General features: G+C 53.0%; 5 protein-coding genes across 5 annotated transcripts; 2 read left to right on the top strand and 3 right to left on the bottom strand.

Moving 5' to 3' along the window:
• Positions 1 to 3108: 3108 nt before the first annotated feature.
• On the bottom strand, positions 3109 to 4093 carry J4E93_010471 (uncharacterized protein; the record flags this gene model as incomplete). Its single annotated transcript, XM_049348350.1, has 2 exons — positions 3109 to 3494; positions 3802 to 4093. 2 exons carry the CDS (start codon positions 4091 to 4093, stop codon positions 3109 to 3111), a joined length of 678 nt encoding a protein of 225 aa, XP_049194421.1.
• A 993-nt stretch (positions 4094 to 5086) lies between these two features.
• On the bottom strand, positions 5087 to 7036 carry J4E93_010470 (uncharacterized protein; the record flags this gene model as incomplete). The annotated part of the gene is made up of 5 exons (XM_049348349.1): positions 5087 to 5337; positions 5387 to 6643; positions 6693 to 6892; positions 6952 to 6975; positions 7032 to 7036. 5 exons carry the CDS (start codon positions 7034 to 7036, stop codon positions 5087 to 5089), a joined length of 1737 nt encoding a protein of 578 aa, XP_049194420.1.
• Positions 7037 to 7942: 906 nt separating this feature from the next.
• On the top strand, positions 7943 to 9475 carry ARP3 (Arp2/3 complex subunit, actin nucleation center; the record flags this gene model as incomplete). The annotated part of the gene is made up of 5 exons (XM_049348348.1): positions 7943 to 7977; positions 8038 to 8060; positions 8113 to 8387; positions 8437 to 8523; positions 8573 to 9475. 5 exons carry the CDS (start codon positions 7943 to 7945, stop codon positions 9473 to 9475), a joined length of 1323 nt encoding a protein of 440 aa, XP_049194419.1.
• Positions 9476 to 9627: 152 nt separating this feature from the next.
• On the bottom strand, positions 9628 to 11406 carry J4E93_010468 (uncharacterized protein; the record flags this gene model as incomplete). Its single annotated transcript, XM_049348347.1, has 1 exon — positions 9628 to 11406. The coding sequence occupies one exon, from the start codon at positions 11404 to 11406 to the stop codon at positions 9628 to 9630; it is 1779 nt and encodes a 592-aa protein (XP_049194418.1).
• A 209-nt stretch (positions 11407 to 11615) lies between these two features.
• J4E93_010467 (uncharacterized protein) lies at positions 11616 to 12959 on the top strand (the record flags this gene model as incomplete). The annotated part of the gene is made up of 2 exons (XM_049348346.1): positions 11616 to 12663; positions 12739 to 12959. The coding sequence occupies 2 exons, from the start codon at positions 11616 to 11618 to the stop codon at positions 12957 to 12959; spliced, it is 1269 nt and encodes a 422-aa protein (XP_049194417.1).
• Between the last annotated feature and the right edge of the window lie 613 nt (positions 12960 to 13572).

Genomic DNA, 13572 nt, shown 5'->3' with positions numbered 1-13572 from the left:
AGGTAATATGAGAATCCATTCTCCATCGTCGGTAAGCTGTCGTTGTCATCCCCAGGCATGCACATAACAGACTCTAGCCTAGCCAGCTCAACATCGCTTGGAAGATGCCACGGCTTAGGACTCCAGGAAAAAATGTCGAGCAACGCACCGTTCACGAAGTAGTTGAACTCCGGAAAGGATCGCGCGATAGGAACGGGGCACAGACGTGCGCCGAACGTTTTGGATGCGAGTCTTGCGAACTCGGGGGGGTTACGATTCTTGGCCAATACCAAAGCGTGCTGAAGAGCGTCGCTGAACGCCTGTGTTGCACGTTGCTCCGAGCCTGCGAGTTCGTCTCTTTGTTGTGTCGCTGCAGATTGGGAGATGCGAGATTAGCACGCGTACCATGAGATTAGGAACTTCCAAGACCTACCTGATTGGCGCAACGGTTCGTTAAACCATCCTTTGACCGAAGGGAAGCGAGTATATAGATCGAGGAAATCTTCGGGCTGTAGCAGTTCGAAGACGGTGATCAAAATTCTCCGCTTTTGACGCTCCACGTATCGAAGCACTATAGTAATGACGCGTTAGTTGGGAGATCATTTGATGCTATAACCGCGCGGATACTTACTGCGTTGGAAACGGCCTGCTCGAGAACTTAGCCCCCTGTAAGAACGCCCGTCGTTATGAGACAAATGCGCACTGAAATGCAGTTTCCGGAAGACCATATTCTTGAGCTCTTCGTGCGCAATTCGACAGGTGATGATGAGACCCAGACGGACCGTTTGTCTTGGCTCGACCGTGTAGAGCATCTTGCCAGTCTCGCTATCGTAATGGTAACCGTCTTCACCGAGTACATATTGTTCGTAAATAGCATCTCGGACTTCTCGAGGCAGGCGAAAGAGAGGTGATTGCAACTGTGCGGAGTAATAATTTGTCCTCGGCGCAGTCATGAACGGAAACCCGTTCCAGTGGGCGAATTTCTTGGACGCCATTGGCGGAAGGAACATGAGAGACAAGAGGGAGAAATGAGGTATATATGTGGAAGCTTTAAGAAGCGTCCGTCCAGGAAGAGGTTGTGCATGACTGCACTCGGAATCCCAAAGACTGGGACACTGTAAAGGACCATGGTTCGCGCGTGCGAGAAGGTACCGCTGATTGGCTAAGCGAGAGCCGCCCGTACTCCTCGCTGTGACTCTGACGATGACTCATGCCTCCCCAGCGCTGCTCTGAGAACCGTCCACTGCTCAATCTTATGCGTTCGTCCGAAGTGACCGAGATTGTCGCGCGATGTAGGGACTGTTACAACCCAAACGCATGTGTGGCTGCAGAGGAGAAGGGTGCAAGTGGGTGGAGGCGGGACTGATCGTTAGCGTAGTGGCGCTAAGCCAATCTCGCCGCCTTTATCCCCGATGACGCGCGACAAGAAATTCTAGTCTCTCACCATCAACGACTGGACGCGCCTAGATACGGCTTGTGGACTCGCGCTCGAATTTGAAGTCTTTTCGCGAGGAACTTTGGGTGTGTACGTTGGTGGGTTGGTAAGTCGATGACCTAGATACGGCTATCGGCGTCACTGTGACAAGCTGTCAAATGCGATGCGCAAGAGTATCCTGTCTGAACTGAGTCTTGATTTGACTACAATATACGCCCTCAGAACGAATAGAGTACGCCTTTGACTCAGACTGCGGTCTGGTTTGGGTCGGACTAGTTATTGAGATTGTACTTTGGTATACGGTATGGTTGCCATAGCTTTGATGATACACGCCCTCGCTCGAAGCTCATGATGAGACGAGTGCAGGAGACAAAAGACGCAGTAGCTGTCTTTTTATTAAATGTGCTTTTGCAGAAATGCGAGCACGACACAGTTAAGTAACACAGCGTATAATCGCAATGCAGGTGTAGTTACTAAACACGTCGTTTCAAAGTATGTAGCAGTGTATATATTCTTTCGAGGGTTTCAGGGATTGAAACCGAAGAGAATGTCTAAGATCACTTCAACATCGAGCTATGGCGAATAATCCGCTCCTGTAGAAGTGAGCGCGTTCACATTAGCACATCCGATCTTGATCTTACAATGAAGATCTCTGACGATATTGCAGGCATTTAAAAATACTTGAGGAAATTGGGTATTAAAGGGATATAGATTTGGTATCGAGCTGCCTATAAGAACTATCATGGTACCTACTTTTCGGATTACTGGAACATGGAGAAGAGAATGATGAGACAATACTGTTTGCTTTGCGAGTATGCTACAATACTCACGGGAGTCGTATGGCAGTCATCATCTCAATCTTCAACGCAGCCCGTCCACCATTCCTCACACGACTGCGTGGTCGATAAGCCTCTCTCCACAGTCCCGACCGTTCGATGTATCGTTATTTTGCTTGCCCTGTGAAAAATGTTGCGTGTAACCCTACAGATGTCTAAAGACATACTGGGATAGAAGACGTTGTTATTCCAATCAGCTAACCACTGCGGATCGGTCCAGTTATTGCGCTCATAGAAGAACAGGTCAGTGTCCCAAGGGTCGCCCGCGTCCCCATCGAATTTGATACAGGATGTGCCTTCCGTGATATCTCGTACAGTCTTTGAGAAATGTTGTGGAAAGTCCCACCAATGCCTGTAAGGTATCGACTGAGGGTCATCGGATCGAGTTGGTATCTCATACCCGTTCCGTCGATGGTACTCCAGGGTCGCCTCATGTAAAGCCGCCGCGTATTTGAAGAAAGTCCAAGCATCGTGTCCACCTTCAATCACCAGACTGAAGGAGGAAGCAGACATCCCAAGCGCGGGTAATTCCAAAGCCGCTTCAATCCAGGGCATCATTTCTCGAAAACTGTATTCCATGACCCAATGGCCTGGCCCTGAAATTTCTCTGGTGAACTCGAGCGCGCAAAGTCTGATTCGTCTTTCTATGCGAAGTTGGGGATTTTCTCGACAGAAGGGTATGAATCCACGCGCATGGTGTGCAGAATGGGAGACGGTGTCTGTGGATTCGTTGAGGATGATCGTACGCATATTGTGTCTCTGCTGTTCAGGTGTTTTTTTCACTGAGCTTGTTAGTGGGAAGTTATACTATGATGAAGAGAGTCATAATGGGGATGAGTGTTGGGAGGGTTTGAAGGATTACTCACAGAAGTCGATCGCAATAGATGCCGCCGAGAAGTACCAGAGAGTGCATCCAGAGGCCCGGACGTGGTCTGATATGTCTTCAAAGTAGAAGGTCCCATCCTCCGCCATCGGGTGACGAAAGTCTGAGTCGACAGGTAAACAGATAAGAGCCTCTAGCTTAGCCAGATCTTCGTTGCTTGGTAACATCCACGAGTTGGGATGCCAGGAAAAGACGCTGTACAATGCGCCTTCATCAAAGTAGTTGTTGTGGGGGTCAGAGATGTTCCAAGGAGCCAGTGGGCACCTGCCCAAACCAAACACACTACAGGCCAGCTCCGCGAATTTGGGCGGATCGCGGGTTTTTGCCAGAATGAGGATATGTTGAAGAGCGTCGCTGAAGTCTAGTGGAGCCAGATGTAGGCCGTTGTTCATCTGTGTCGGACGCAACACTTGAATTGATGGGAACCGGTGATGCAGATCAAGCCAGTCTTCAGGCTCTAGCAGTTCGCATACCGTGATTAACATCCGTTGCTTTTGACGGTCTATTAATCTCAACACTATGATATTCCGTGTTAGTGAAAAGGGAAACACTCTAGGCTCGAGTATAAATGGAGCACTTACAGCACTGAAACCGCCCAGCCCTCGAAGCAAGTCCCAAAAACGCCTGTCCGTCGTCCTGCGAAAGATGAGGGCTAAACTGCACCTTACGGAAAGCGCAGTTCTTGAGCTCCTCAGCAGCAATGCGACATGTAATCATAAGACCAAGGCGAACAACGCGCTTAGGCTCTGAAGATGGCGAATGCTCGAGCATCTTCCCGGTTTCACTGTCGTAATGGTAGCCATTGTCGCCTTCTCCTAGTGCGTAGTATTCATAGATGATATCCCGAATCTCGCGGGATAGTCGGAAGAGCGGGGATTGCGTCTGGCCAGAGTAGTATTTCGTTCGCGGGGCGGTCATGAAGGGGAAGCCGTTCCAATGGGCGAACTTCTTGGACGCCATCGTTGGAGAAGGAAGTATCGGTACGAGATCAGAGGGTTATATAGTATGCTGCATCACGAAGCCGGTTGAGTGTGACTGCACTCGCGTTTTGGGACAGGGTAGCAGACGTTGGCACTCGCGGACCCTCATTGACCCTCGCCGATCAGTGATTGGTTACGCGCGTCGTGACTCACAGTATTGCATCACCAATACCGCTGAGAGCAAGCTGGAAATGCATCAAGTCGATGGTCAATCTGGAGGGACTCGTAACTTCAGAATATTCGCCACGTTCTTGTGAGTCAGACTTCTGCTTGAGGCGACGTACATCCTGCGTTCCAATGGTTTGGACACTCAGGACGTGGAACTTTGGTACGACCCTCATAATGTTTCTCAAAGTAAGCTGCTGCGATTGGCCGTCGTTTGGATCACTACAGTTGTAGATGACTCACTGCATGTTTGTGCATCAGCTTATTTGTTCATTCGCGTCCCTGCATTTCGTCTTTGGTGTCGTCTTGGAAGTCGGGTTTGTCGCGAGGACGCAACCAAAATAACCCTCTCCATCGTTAGCCACTTTGTCTTGCCAAGAAAAAGATTAACACTTTATTACGCACCTGCCCTGTGTCCAAAGCTGAGAGACCGTGATCTCTTAGCGACGACACGCGGCTTCGCAAATATGCATGCCGTCTGATGTTGAAAGACAATCTTGGAGTGAGGGTTTACATCGCATGACGCACGTCTTCTTCGGCATACGAACAAGAAATGACTTTTTTGGGCTAATGATACAAATCTGACCCTTCTTGAGACGCCACTCACTATGCTAGAAAGGACAGGAAACACAGCCGCCATGCAGGGGTATAAAACTACCATAGATGCAAATGCTTTTACACGAATGGAAGGAGAACAGGAGTATAGGCAGTGACAAACGCTCATCGGCTAATATCCGGGTTGAGGCTCAATGCGTTAAGAGATATAGGTTCTTAGGGCAGCAGCTCAGGTATCCGCGTATGGCCACGATCATCGGCGAGGGGTAGACCTTGTCTTCTTGTTGCGCCTCATGGGCATCATCCTTCCACCCTGCGCAATCTGACCGTTGCCGTTACTGCGCGACATTGAGCAGGCGGGTCGGTCGTCTTCGGATGACATGGATGCCATCGCGAACGAGTCGGTATTATGTCCGTAGTAGAGCAGCATGCCGGAGCGCATCTTCTTGACGCCAAGGATGCCGATGGCGCCTGCGGAGTTGCTGTGCTTGACACTTGGGTGACCTGGCATGGAGTTAGCATATCGCACATGAAAGCGACAAGGACTGTGTACCCATGAACTCGTTCTCGATCATTGCCTTGAGAGCTTCGTCCTCGGTAACTTCGACATAGTCACCACCACGGCTCTTCTTCACGCTCTGATAGAGACGCTCGGCGCATACCGTAGCGGCCATGGTGGTTGCCATGTGCTCACCGGTCCCGCTTGTGACAGTCGCGACAGAGGTCTGCTCGGGGTCGTCGGGGTCCACGGGAATGACTGCCGCACCAACGCCGACGAGAGCTGCTGGGCCCACACGCCCGCGGTACTTCATGCCAATGCCACCAGAAGATGCACCGCAAGCAATGTTGCCCCAGCTGTCTATTGCGATAGCCCCAACGGTGTCGGTGATGTGGTCTTCCTCGAGATCATGGCGGCTCGTATTAGATGGCTTCGGCGGTAGTCGCGCGGTCTCTTTGGCGTTATTCAGAGGTGTCGATGTGGTAGCGAACCTCGAGTTGGCTGAGTTCTCGTCGTGAGTCAGTGGCAGACCAGTGTCGATACCATCACACTGAGAGCTCTCCACGGGATTGCCTTTTGCTGTCTGCGCGCTCGAATCAGAGTCAAAGTCTTCTCCAGACCCATCAGCCCATGCTTTGCGTGGCTTTGGTGCGTAGGTCATGTCCTCCATCTGCGCATCTTCCATAATGCTCTCGTAGCCTGCATCGCGACGATACTCTTTCAGGGTAGGGATCTGTTGCGTACTGTTGACAAAGGCATTGCGAGAAGCATCTGCAACAGTAGGTGGGCGTACGTCAGCAGGAGATGGGGCTTGATCGATCAGTTCGGGTGCACTGGTCTGCTCATCGCTTATCCAAGAGCTCGACGACTGTTCGGAAGGAGGAACTGAAGGGTCGGAAGATGCATTCTCAGCTTGGTCGTACATCACATCGTCGGAAAGCGGAGGTGACTGTGACTGCAGTAGGGATTTGTGGGTGCGTAGCAGGTTTTGGGTGTGTTGTTCGCGCACGCGTTCGTGCGCTCGCTCATCCGCTGGCGCCACATTGTCCCTGATCTTCCAACAGGACGGGTGGGCGCCGCTCTTCCTGGACTTGCGCTCGGCAGACCTCAAGTCGGAACGCCACCGCATCCAGCGCTCTTTCGCGGCGGGAGAAATGAGTGCGTCGTGGGGCAAAATCGGCATACCCATCTCCACAGCAAAGTCGGTTGCACCCTGCGACACCAAGAGGTTTGGAGGGACTCGACGCAGCGTAAGTGGACTCATCGTGTGGTCGTGCACCATTCGTGCTAGCGAAATAGGGTTTTTGATTTCTGTAATCATTGTCAGTACTGGACCATAGCCTTTAGTTGCTAGACTTACGAGCGACAGCCCCGACAGCTCCGCTACGCCCGTAATGGTCGACCACGGAGGCATCGCACTCAACCACACCGTCCATTGCGAGGTTGCTTCCATAGCCAGCATTGGTGATTTCTCGATCTTCCAATGTCTTGATTGCAGCCTCGACAGCATCTAGCGCAGAGCCGCCGTTCTTCAGAATCAACATGGCCAGCTGCGCGGCACTGCATATATTAGCATGAGCGTAGGCGGGACATCCTAGAGAAGACACCAGAAAACTCACTCGTTACACGCTTCCAGATGTATCCTCTCGTTCTGGTGACTATGGTAGCCGGCGCCAGCATGAACATATATGCAGCATACATCATCGTTTGGCGGACTACGCGAGGCTTTGCGTGTGTGCGTATCAATATGATAAGCTCCGTCTATGGGTGCATAGTGACGGCTAGGGACCGACATGCCTTTGTGAGTGGAAAAGCGTCGACAAAGGTCGCGGAAGCGCAGGCCGAACGTATCCAGTGCAATGCAGTGAGAGATGACGGTTCTCAGATGAGGCTTGGTTGCAGTTCTGGATCTGTACAGACGCGACGGGCGTTTGTTGCCGGGGCGGGAATGTTTGGCCGATTATCGGGATAGTCCGGTGTCGCTTCAAAGTGGGCGATAGCGGCAGACGGCTGTGAGGTTGACTGTGGAAACGGTCGTTAAGCGGTCATTCGAGACACGGGCAGGTGTAGGTTCGGGAGAGAAGATAGGTAATTCCAGGACAGACGAGGTGACTGAGGGAGGGGAACAATGAGAGATTAATGGAGAGGATGAGCCGATGTAAAGGCGATGGGGACCTGTGGCGGCGGGGTGAGTAATGAGAGTGGGAGAGATGCTCGATGAGCGCTGTAGGTGCACAGTCAGTGGAGAGGAGGTTAGCAGCGATGTCAAAAATGAGCTTGCGATGGCTCTTTCCTCTGTGCATCAGCCTAAGCCATGTGGTTGCAGTATTTTGCGGTATGACACAGACTTTATTGAAGCGGTAGGCAAGGCAGATCAGGGAGGTAGGAGCGATCGTGTTGACGAAGTGAGCAAGTCCTTCCCCACTATTTCGTCTCACTCCGCTGCCAAGGGCGGAGCGGGGCGGTGCCTGATTCGACAACGTGCACCGACCGCCGTCGTCACCTCTTTGACGAAGCCACCTCGACACCCAGCCCACGCGCTTCTGCTCTTATACCAGGTACCACCTGAGCTGCGTTGCATATTCGTTTTTGTGCCAAGCAGCAGCAAAGATGGCGTCTCAAACCCCCGCCGTTGTCATGGACAAGTAAGCTACCCGCTGGCCATGGGCACCCACGTTGCGATCGAGTACTGACACTGGCTATAGCGGTACGGGATACTCGAAGCTTGGTATGCTGACCAATTCAATTCTTGGAGTTGGCCTCTAATAACAATCCACCAGGCTTCGCCGGCAACGACTCTCCCTCCTTCGTCTTCCCCACTGCGATAGCTACCAAAGGCCCAACAGGCGGTAGCGGCGGATCAGGCTCTGGACGCCCAGCCGTTGCGAACAAGCCCTCATTCCTGACTGGTGGAGCTGGGCCGGGTGGGCATCTGTCTGGAAAGCGCGGTACTGAGGACCTCGACTTCTTCATCGGCGACGAAGCTCTGGCCGCAGCTGGAGGCGCGGGCTATGGCATCAACTACCCGATCAGGCATGGTCAGATAGACAACTGGGTATGGAGAGGCATGCAGATAGAGGGTAGGGTGTACTAATGGCATGCAGGATCTTATGGAACGCTTCTGGTCCAACTCGATATTCAAGTACCTGAGAGTGGAGCCTGAGGACCACCACTTCCTCCTCACCGAGCCCGTACGCTATCTCTCTACAATCGCTGGAGGATGGAGCTGACAAGCCATAGCCACTGAACCCTCCCGAGAACCGCGAAGCCACCGCCGAAATTATGTTCGAGTCGTTCAACGTCGCCGGTCTCTACATTGCCGTACAAGCTGTGCTCGCCCTGGCCGCGTCATGGACTAGCTCCAAGGTGCAGGACCGATCCCTCACCGGAACTGTCATCGACTCCGGAGCTGGTGTCACGCACGTTATCCCCGTTGCTGAAGGCTACGTCATCGGTTCCTCAATCAAGAGTGTCCCCATCGCCGGTCGCGACATCACCAACTTCGTACAATCGCTCCTCCGAGAACGCGGCGAACCCGACTCCTCCCTCCAGACTGCCGAGCGCATCAAGGAAGAATACTGCTACGTATGCCCTGACATTGTCAAGGAGTTCGCACGCTTCGACCGCGAGTCAGACGACCGATTCAAGAAGCACACCGTCAACTATCCCAACGGCAAGACTACGTCCGTCGATGTTGGCTACGAACGTTTCCTCGCGCCTGAGATCTTCTTCAACCCCGAGATCTACTCCTCCGACTTCCTCACCCCGCTACCTACCATTGTCGACACCGTCATCCAATCCTCCCCCATCGACGTACGCAGAGGACTCTACAAGAACATTGTGCTCTCGGGTGGATCAACACTATACAAGGACTTTGGCCGACGCCTGCAGCGCGATATCAGGCACATGGTCGACGCAAGGATTAAGGCTTCGGAAGCGAAGAGCGGAGGCGCAAAGAGTGGTGGTCTGGACGTACAAGTCATCACGCACAAGAGGCAAAGACACGGCCCATGGTTCGGAGGCAGCTTGCTCGGTCAGACTCCCGAGTTCAAGAGCTACTGCCACACCAAGGCGGAATACGACGAGATTGGTCCCAGCATTGTCCGAAGGTTCGCGCTGCTGGGTGGACCAGGAAGCACATAAGCGACGAGATATCGTAGGGAATGTGTGTAGATGTTGGCATGGCTTATTGAGCGAGCACGAGATGACAGCAAAACATTTGACAATGAGAAGACAATCAACACGATATGCCTTTGATCGCTCACTAACCATACCAAGAGAAACCGTAATCAACTTCATGACTCCACGTCCTTAACACCATTTTCCCCACCGCTTTTCCTCTTCAACACAGCAACCCCCTCCACATGCCCCGTCTGCGGAAAAAAGTCAAAGCCCCTCAAACTCTCAATCTCATAGCACCCCTCTCCCTTCCCAAAGCCCCCATCCACACCCGTCATCCCGCCAACCAAGACCCCCACATCCCTCGCCTGCGTATGCACATTACAACTCACGTACACCACTCTCGCAGGACCATACTGCACCAGCTGTCTCAAGAAAGACTCATCGCAGCCCTTGCGCGGCGGATCTAACATAACGACCGTCTCCTCCGCAGGCGACTTGATCGAAGCGAACAGCCTCGCCGCATCCGCCGCAATGAACCGCGTAGAAGATTCCGGCAAGTTATTCAACTTTGCGTTTGTACTCGCTGACTCGATGCTGCTGGATGAGATGTCGATTCCAAGCGATGATTTAAACAGCGCGGAGAGCGTTATCGTGAAGAGACCGGAACCAGAGTATGCGTCGATGAGGTGCGTGATTTTGTGGTCTTGGCTGGGTGAAGGCAAGATGTTCTCGCGTATGTACTGTGTGAAGACAGGGAGGACGGAGTTGTTGTTCTGGAAGAAGGAACCGGCTGGATTCACGAATTGGAATTCGTCGGAGATGTATTCTGTGGATTTGGCGTTGGGGTCTGTGATGCAGATTTTGCGGTGGATGTGCGTGCCTCGGTCTTCGATTACAGCGTCGGCGTCTGTTTCTTTACTGGCGTCGTAGTCGGTCTTGGGTATGCGGGTAGTGGATTCCCGGAGGAGGAGGGTGGCGCCTTTACGGTAGGTGGATATGGTGTCTGCGACGCGTCTGCGCTCGCGCTTGTTGCCGGCGCGCACGGCGTCTGTGCCGATGGGACAGTCTTCTATGTCGATTGTGTTGCGGGTGCCTTTTTTCATGAAGCCGATGGGTGGGACTTCTTTGAAGGTGCGCTTTATGCCGTTGCGGCCGTCGCTTCGGCGGGCGTCGGGTGGGCCGTCGAAGTGGGGGGTTAGCTTTGTGCGGTAGCCGTATTGCAATGGTGATCCAATTGTGTCGCCGATGGTGGGGATGAGCTCTGGTGGTAGGTTGGAGAAGTTCTTGTAGGCTTTCTCGACGATGGTCTTTTTGTGCGCGAGTTGCGTGTCGTAGGGTAGCATTTGGAATTGGCAGCCGGAACAGCTGGCGAAGTAGGGGCACTTTACTAGAGAGTCATCGCGCTGGGGTGAGGGCGTGATCACATTGACGAAGTCGGCCATGGAGTACTTTTCTTTCTCAAAGTGCTTGTGTGGCCGTGCTGTTACGATGTCTCCTGGTGCGCTAAAGGGTACGACATAGACCTGGTCCGAATCTGAATCCTTCTGGAAACCGAGACCATCTCCAGTGGAAGAGATTTCCTTGATTTCGACCTCGATCTCCTTGAACTTTTCTGCCAGTGTTGAAGAGATTTCCTTTCCTTCTCTTTCTATGTTGAGGTTCTTGATGAGCGCAGTAACATCCTGCAATAATACCTCCTCATTGGTTCCGTTTGTTTTCAGAATCTTGCTTTGCTCAGCATGTCCATTCTTCATGCGCTTGTTCTTGAATCTATAGTTGCCTCGTGGTCCTTCCTCGCTCCGTAGAGGCGTCTCGGCATATCTTTTCGCGCCGTTGCTCTCAACAGGCGCGACATTGTCTGCTGATGAAGCCATTCTGTATCTAGCAATCTGGGTATATCGGCTACTGACCAGCAGTGTCCGGAGCGGTCGAGTAAGAATCCGAGAGTACATGCGTTAAATCGTGAAATTGGAGAAAAGAGAAAGTCGCGTTAGTCACTGGGATAAAGCGACGGCGATTGGCTGGAGCAATTACAGCCATCCCGCTTAGTCACTCTGAACTTTCCGAACTTCACTTTGACCATCACGACACCGCGCAGGCCACCCGCAATTACCGCCTCCCCGCGCTCAATTGGCCCTCACCCGGAGGTCCAAGGCCAACAATGAGCGTCTGCCGCCCCGCAAGATGTCTCTTCACCAAAGCAGCATCGACGACGCTTCCTAAACCGCCTCCGCAACGCACTTTCCACGCTTCCGCACCCCGACAAGCCCGCAAGAGGAGACCGCATTACCCGTCAATAAAGGCCGATGACCTCAAGCTCCTCAACCAGGCCGCCGAAGCAGAGTACCCCAAGTACGACACCTCGGAGACGACGCTACTGGAGAAAAAGTACACACCCTCGCAAATCGCCGCCATCAAAGCCGCCGAGTCTACAATTGACGCCCGAGATGTACTCACACAGGGCCAGCGAAGAACAGATCCATGGCGTATGAACTACGAAGACGACCTGGCGCAGGTAGACCCCGTGACGGACCGACCTGAGCGCCTAACAGGCGACGACATCGAAGGCCCAAAAACCTTCCGCATCGCCAACGAAGTCGAGCGCGACGAGAACATAACCCGCATCGCCACTGAGAATCTCGCCAAGATGTACCCCAACGGCATACCAGAAGACGACGAGAACCTACAAAAAGCCATGGACGCAGCCGTCACCCAAGCCACCCTCGACCCCCGCGCAACCTACACATCCAAGAACCCTGCCGCCCTCCAAGCCCTAGGCGACGAGCGCCACTCGGTCATCGCACCCGACCTCCCCCGCGTCGAAAACCGCATGGTCCGCCAGACCCGCCGTCTCTCGACCGAAGAAGAAGAGGACCCACGGCAGAAGCGCCTACTGCAATACCTAGGTTGGGACAAGCAGAAGCTGCGCCAAATTCGCGTCAAGACACTGGTTACGCACTTTGTTACCAATCAGACTCGCATGGGCAAGATAAGAAGTATGTACTACCTGACCATTGCGGGTAACCAAGACGGCCTCCTCGGCGTCGGAGAAGGCAAATCTGTGGAACCGGATGAAGGCCGTAAGCAGAGCGTCATGAGCGCCATACGAAACATGCGCCCTGTTCCTCGTTACGAGAACAGAACGACGTTTGGCGATCTGGAGAAGAAGGTCGGTGCGACGAAGGTCCAGATCTTTGCGAGACCGCCTGGTAAGTCATGCTTTCTGTTATCCTAGACTTCTCCGTGACCTACCTTCTGCAAACTCGATTTCTGACTATGAGCAGGTTTCGGGCTCCGCGTCCAACATCTCATTTTCGAACTCGCACGTGCAGCGGGCCTTCAGGATCTGTCTGCTAAGACACCGCGGTCGAGGAATAAAATGAACGTTATCAAGGCGACGTGGGAGGCGCTTACCCAGCAGAGGTTACCGGATGAGATTGCGAGGGCGAGGGGGAAGAAACTGGTGGATGTGAGGAAGGTTTACTATGGAGGGAGCATACATTAGTCTGCATACGTTGGTATATGGATGGCTATGTGACTGTTGTTGGGGCTCCTGCATGTGAAGAGGGGGGATGGAGTAGATGTGTATCATAGGCATGGCATGGTATGAGGTGGAAATGCTCATGTAGAGCTTGTGTAGATATCTTGTATCATATCATGTTATCTTGCATACCATCTGCTCTGTTCCGCTCGCTACGTCGAAGTATCTGAATCTTGCTCATCTAGTGGGGTATCATAATCGTCAAACGCTCTCGTTTCATCCCCTTTCCACCCCCTCCCATCCCTTATTCCCTGCCCCATGTCCCTTCACGCCTCCCTGTAACAGCTCCCTCCCTCTCCTCCCCATTACTCCACTTTAACCCCGACTACTCATCCGACTCAGCCCCTCCGTCTCCCCCGTATCCCCCTCGCCCTCCCCATGCCCATCCCCGCCCTCAGTATCAATCTGCTGATTCAACACAATACTATACACACTCGCCTTGAGCAACGTAAACACCAAACTCGTTTTCCTTTCTAAACCGCGGAGACCATCGAGGATCGCGGCGCTGGGGTTGTTGGAGAGGGTTAGGAGGAGGGATGATAGCTTGGTGTGGTGTTAGTGAGGGAGTACGGAGGTG

Source organism: Alternaria ventricosa, assembly GCF_023758065.1.
Source record: "Alternaria ventricosa strain BMP 2768 chromosome Unknown scaffold_31, whole genome shotgun sequence".
In the NCBI taxonomy this organism is placed as follows: Eukaryota; Fungi; Ascomycota; class Dothideomycetes; order Pleosporales; family Pleosporaceae; genus Alternaria; species Alternaria ventricosa.
The sequence above is the reverse complement of the archived record's forward strand: the minus strand, read 5'-3'. Positions and strand labels throughout refer to the sequence as shown.